This window comes from Mandrillus leucophaeus, unplaced genomic scaffold, assembly GCF_000951045.1.
Source record: "Mandrillus leucophaeus isolate KB7577 unplaced genomic scaffold, Mleu.le_1.0 Scaffold72, whole genome shotgun sequence".
NCBI classification, from domain to species: Eukaryota; Metazoa; Chordata; class Mammalia; order Primates; family Cercopithecidae; genus Mandrillus; species Mandrillus leucophaeus.
In genome coordinates this window covers 2,218,855-2,224,854 of record NW_012107808.1, presented here as the reverse complement: position 1 = coordinate 2,224,854, position 6,000 = coordinate 2,218,855, and the positions used below count along the sequence as shown (strand labels likewise).

The 6,000-nt window shown below is 47.8% G+C and overlaps 1 protein-coding gene across 1 annotated transcript in view; it reads left to right on the top strand.

Moving 5' to 3' along the window:
• The window catches only part of GREB1 (growth regulation by estrogen in breast cancer 1), an 89,964-nt gene that overhangs the window by 10,048 nt on the left and 73,916 nt on the right, over positions 1–6,000 (top strand). Inside the window, exon 3 of the mRNA XM_011965335.1 lies at positions 205–381. Within this exon, the coding sequence (XP_011820725.1) occupies positions 205–381 (177 nt within the window). The remainder of the gene's footprint in view (positions 1–204; positions 382–6,000) is intronic.

Genomic DNA, 6,000 nt, shown 5'->3' with positions numbered 1-6,000 from the left:
CAAAGTGCTGGGATTACAGGCGTGAGCTACCATGTCCGGCCAACTAAGATTATAGTTTTATCTCTCAGGATTAATTTTGAGGTCAAGCACACCCAGAGATAAGGGTTTCTCCTGAGCAGACCCAGAGCGTTTCCTCCCTTTGCCCCTGTGACCCCGCTTCTGGGAAGCCCTGGGCAGTGTGTGAGCCCTGTCCACCCCTCCTAGGGTTCTGTCAGGCCGGGAAGGACCTGCGCCTCGTCTCCATTTCCAACGAGCCCATTGACGTCCCTGCGGGCTTTCTCCTCGTGGGGGCCAAGTCCCCCAGCCTACCGGACCATCTCCTGGTGTGCGCCGTTGACAAGAGGTTCTTGCCGGATGACAATGGCCACAATGCTCTTCTTGGTAAGTTCTGCTTTGTCCTCCTCTGTGGCTCTTTCTGCACTGGGGTAGAGCAAGGTCAAGGGAGGTCACAGCGGGGGGTGGTGGCAACAGAGGGACCATCTTTGGGACCCCAGGTGCAGCATGCAGCCCTGTTTATGTTTTTTGGTAGAAGAGTTCTTTGTGGAATGGAATGCAAATGAGATGCATTTACAGTATGACTGCATCCCTGCAGAAAGCTCACCATTTAGCATTCATTTTTCATACATTTATTCTTCAGACCTCCCTAAGTGCCCGCTTGTGTCAGGAATGGGTGACAAACCCTGTCCTAGACAGTCTCGGAAATAGCCTACAGAGGCAGAGGAGAATGAGGCTGAGTGTGTTGCTGCCTCCAGAATGTTCTGTCCTGAAGGACTGCCAGGCACCCTGTATCTGTTTTCCCCTTTGGTTTATCACTCATCTCTCAAGACATGGTCTGTTTGCTTGTTTGCTTGTTTGTTTGTTTGTTTATTTTGAGATGGAATCTCTCTCTGTTGCCCAGGCTGGGTTGCACTGGCACTATCTCAGTTCACTGCAACCCCCACCTCCTGGGTTCAAGCGATTCTCATGCCTCAGCCATCCAAATAGCTGGGATTACAGGAGCGCGCCACCACACCTGGCTAATTTTTGTATTTTTAGTAGAGATGGGGTTTCATCATGTTGTCCAGGCTGGTCTCGAACTCCTGGTCTCAAGTGATCTGCCCACCTTGGCCTCCCAAAGTGCTGGGATTACAAGCAGGAGCCACCACGCCCAGCCAAGAGGTGGTCTTTATTATCCCAGTTTTATAGGTAGGCTTGTATCTGTTAACTTGCCCAAGGTCGCATGAGTAAAGGGGACAGAGCCAGGATTCAAACTCAAGTCCTCCTGGCTCCAGATTCTAGCTGGTACCATCCCACCGTCAAGGTCAACATGGGGTCAAGATGGGGGAGCCGCCGCTTTCCCTTCCAGCCCTGGGCACCACTAGCCTTTGATCTTTCCAACAACCGTTGGCCCACTAAGGCTCTGAGTGCAGAGCTGGGGCCAGGCCTTGCCAAGCCTGGCTGCCTTTGCTCATATGATGTAATTGAGTTCTTACTGTGTGCCAGGCCATCACTCAGCAGGCTCCCCCATTGTGGAGTAAAATCTAGGGACACCAAGGTGTGGACTGAGAGCCCAGGGATCTGGGTTCCTGTCCTGCATCTGCCCACAGGTCCCTGTGTGGCCCCCTGGGCTTCTGTGTCCTCATCCATGAAGCAGGGAGGTGACTTCCACATGTGCCCTGGCCCTTTGGCTGTTCTCATCCTGTGACTGTGGCTCCAGCCCCCTCGATCTGGCCTGGCATCTTCTTTGGAGGCAATCTGGGCGGGAGGCAGGATTGGTAATGATCCACTTCAGATGTAGCCTCAGGAACAGTCTTCATGCAGAGCAAGTTTGATTGTGAGGATTTATGGGAAAAACTTCTAGATTGAAAACCCCCACAATTTCTTACATATTTTCCATGGGTATAGACATTGAAGCCTCCAGTTTTGCACTTGATACGGCCCCAAAAGCTGGGAGGATAAACTCACTCCATGGGTAGTTATTGAGCACACTTTATGTCTGAGGAGCTGTGCAAAGGATGAAAATGGAGAAGGGAGAAGAAATGAGATGGCTCCTACCACAAAGGCGCTGGGGACACACACGTGTGTGAACTCCGACACAAGGCAGGTGAATGTTCGCTGGAGGGACAACACCACTAGACAGTGACGAAGGAGAGAAAACATTTTGGCCAACTCTCTTGAGGCAGGCTCATGGACTCACTGTAACCAGTTCTCTAAAACAGAATCATCCCAGAAAAGCCACTCTAGCAAAGAAGCTGATGGAATCATTCAATGACAGACTGAACGCTTACGACAGTCGCCCAGGATGAAAGTGAGTCTGGGAGGCCGTGCCTGGTGGCCGCCTTAGCGTTTGATCTGGCAGTGGCCGGGGATTCGTCTGGATTCCACCACTTTGTGACTGTAAAGGAATTGCCAGGGCAGTAAATCAAGGAGGCTCTGCCTCTTGGCCTGCAGAGACGAGGATCTTTCAGTTCCTTCACCACCAGCTCAGTAACAGAGCCAGCTCATCGAAGAGAGGAAGTAGGAGCTTTGTTAATTGCTTGCCAAAAGCCATCTGAAATGGGTGACAAGGCCTGGTTGGTAATAACCATCGCTTTCTTCTTTTAATAAAATAACTTTATGCTCTCAGCTTGCATACTTAACACTGTTTAGGTTTCCTGCAATTAAGTCTGATGGCTACACAGGACAAGGTGGCGCCCCCCAGCCCTGCAGCGGCAGGGCTCAGTGCTTTTTAGTGATCTATAAAATACAGGCTGGGGAATACCTTGGAGGAAGCAGCAGTATTAGGAGACTTGTTTTAGTGACTTTTAATCAACTCAGGTATTTTATCTGAAAAAGCTGAAAGATTAAAATCTAGGTGTTTGTTTCAGTTTATTGCCCGGTAATTTATCTAAATGAGTTGACAGCTCAGACATAAAGAAGGAAAACATATCCCACTAGATTGTTTTTTTCTTAGATGGGAGTAAACGAGTCCTTTGTTCATTCAGCAGGCAAAGAATTCAGCATGCATTTACTGAGTATATAACCTGAAACGAAAGCCTGGACCTTCAGTTACGTCTGGGGGCAGGGTGGGGGGACGCAGGCACACCAAGAATCAGCCTAGAAATCCACAACAAACAACTCTGTCAGTAAATCTTACAATACATCCTTGTGCGACGTGGTCTACAGAGAGGGTAAGGTGCTCCGGGAATCGGAGGGGTCCAGTGAGGATGGGAATGGGAGGATGTGGTATCTGAGTTGAGCCCTGAAAAATGAGTAGAATTTTGCCAATTGGAGAATAACAGCAACAGAAACCAAACACTAAGAGCAGTTGGCACTTTTTGAGCATTTATCATGTGCCAGAAACTGCACGAAATAAGTTAAAATAGCCAATGTGGTGGGTCTGTTATTATCTAGAGTTATATACAGACATGAAAGCACAGAGAGGCTAACTGACTTGCTCAGGGCCACCCCGCTGTTTGAACCCCGACGGTCTGGCCCTGATGCCCAGGTCCTGGAGGATGAAGGGCGTCTCAGCAGAGGGAACTCCCTGTGCGTGACAGCATGGCACACTGGAGAAGTGGCTGGAGTGCTCTGTGGCTGGAGCGGAGGCTGGTAGAGAGCGCGGCAGGGTGGGATGCCCAGCTGGGTTCTGCTCGGAAAAGGAGCTGTTTTCAAACTACAGAAGCACAGAGTCTCGTGGTATGAGGTGATCTAGCCTTCTTTCATGGTTACCAACGCATGGCCAATCTTGTTTCGTTGATAATGTGCCCCTCTTCTCCCTTTCTGGGATGATTTTGAAACAAATCCCAGACATTGTATCATTTCATCTGTAAATTTCCACACGGCATTATCTCTAAAAGATATTGGGGCCAGGTGCGGTGGCTCACGCCTGTCATCCCAGCACTTTGGGAGGCCGAGGGGGTGGATCACCTGAGGCCAGGAGTTCGAGACCAGCCTGGCCAACATGGTGAAACCCCGTCTCTACTACAAATACAAAAATTAGTCGGGCATGATGGCAGGCACCTGTAATCACAGCTACTCGGGAGGCTGAGACAGGAAAATCATTTGAACCTGGGAGGTGGAGGTTGCAGAGATCAAGCCATTGCACTCCAGTCTAGGCAACAAGAGTGAAACTCCATTTAAAAAAACAAAACAAAACAAAACAAAAAAATAGCTTTTCATTAGAAATCCAATACCATTATCATATCTAAAAGATTTAGCAGTTATTTAATATTATCAAATATTCAGTGTGTTCAAATTATATCTTACAGTTTTTTTTAAAGCAATTGGTGCATTTATATCAAGATCCAGACAGGGGTCTTCTAAAGCATTTGGCTGCTGTGTCTCAAATTTTTCTTAATGTATAGGTCCTTCCTCCCTTGTTTTACCCTTATAATTGATATTTTTAAGGATATTTAGAGTGTTAGATGTTAAATTTAGATGACTGTGTTTTAATTTGTGTTTTAAGAAGATCGCTTAGAAGTCAGACACACAACTGATTTTTATGCAAAGGGAGAAACTGAGGCAGAAGAACTAGTTATGAACTTACTGCAGGATTCTAGAGGAGTACGATGGCCTGAGAGTTTTATGTTTCAAACCTCACAACATCATACTATTTACCACCCCTGAGTGCTTCATCTTCCCTGGGAACACCTGGGACCCCTGCCCCACTTCCTGTCTCACCTGGAATCCTGGTACGGCTCCTTAGGCTTCCCCAACACAAGGGGGCCATTTCTACACTTGAGCTGGGATTTGGCCAAAATACCAAGGCAGGGCCTCTGGGCATATATATATATATATATATATAAAATACCTTGTTTTACTTTGCCCATGGGCTTTTCCTTTCTCTATGCAGGCGGGGATTTAAAATAATGTTTCCCAGATTCTGTGTTTTCTTTTTTCAATTAATATGGCACAATGAGCCAAAGATGATCTTATTTTTGTCCCAAGTAACTGCTTATGTTCAGGCACGGGGAGCGTGGTCATTAGTTGGTAGGTGTAGTGTGTGCTCGTCTGAGCTCGTGGGCTTTCAAGGCTCATTATTTGGAAGGAACAGAGAGTTGCTGTTCAGGTCCAATTTAAATCCCACTTGCCAGGATGTCTTCCTGGAATTGCCTTCCTAAATTACTCCTGCTGTTTCCCCATTCTTCCCCATAGCACACTGTGCTGGAACAGCCAGTCCCATCTTGGCAGAGAAGTACTTCCTGCCTTGGGGCTACAGGTTTGCCATCTATAAAGGGGATAAAGATGTACACGGTACCTGACTGCGGTTTTGAGGATAACTCAGCTCTTTATATGATGATCTTTATAAACTCGAAAATGCTGCCCGAATTTGAGGAACTGCTGTCATTGCTACCGGTCCTTCTGCCTCAATCGTGGGATTATTTAACTGTGTTCATTCTTCCTAACAGGGACCATTTCTTTTTTTAACCAAAAACGTTACCCAATTATGAACCATGCATTTTTAATGTATGTCTTGCCCAGAGCACTTGGTTCGTTTCCTATCAGATTTTCTTTCTAAACATATTTGTGCATAACAGTATCCGTCAGATTTGCATTTTTTCATGGAGGGTTGATAACTAGGGCCAAGTGGCCCTCTGCACAGGGACAGTGGTCTAGAGTAAGGCCCTTCTGAGCATCCACTCTCGTGGGAAGGCGCTGGATGGAGGCATCAGGCGTGGGGGACATGTTTGTGGCTCCCAGCTCTGGTGCAGTGGCAATCAGCGAGATCTCCTTGGACTGTGGTTCTAGAAGAAAGGTCAGGTACAGGTGAACTTCTAGAGGCATCCCTGAGGTTTTGTGGGAGGACCCCTCTGCAGAGGGAGTGGCCCCAGCAGTAAATCTGGGCCATCTCCAGCCTGCTATGAGCCAAGTGCTCAGAGACCACTGGGTCTGAAGGAAGCCACCTACGGATGCTTCCAAGAAGAATCATGTCACTTGAGTCCTAGAAGGAGGCATAGGGCCCATTTAGTCATAGCCTTCCCTTTGATGGTTGGAACATGGAAATGCAGAGAAATGGAGCTGCTTCCTCCACATCTCACA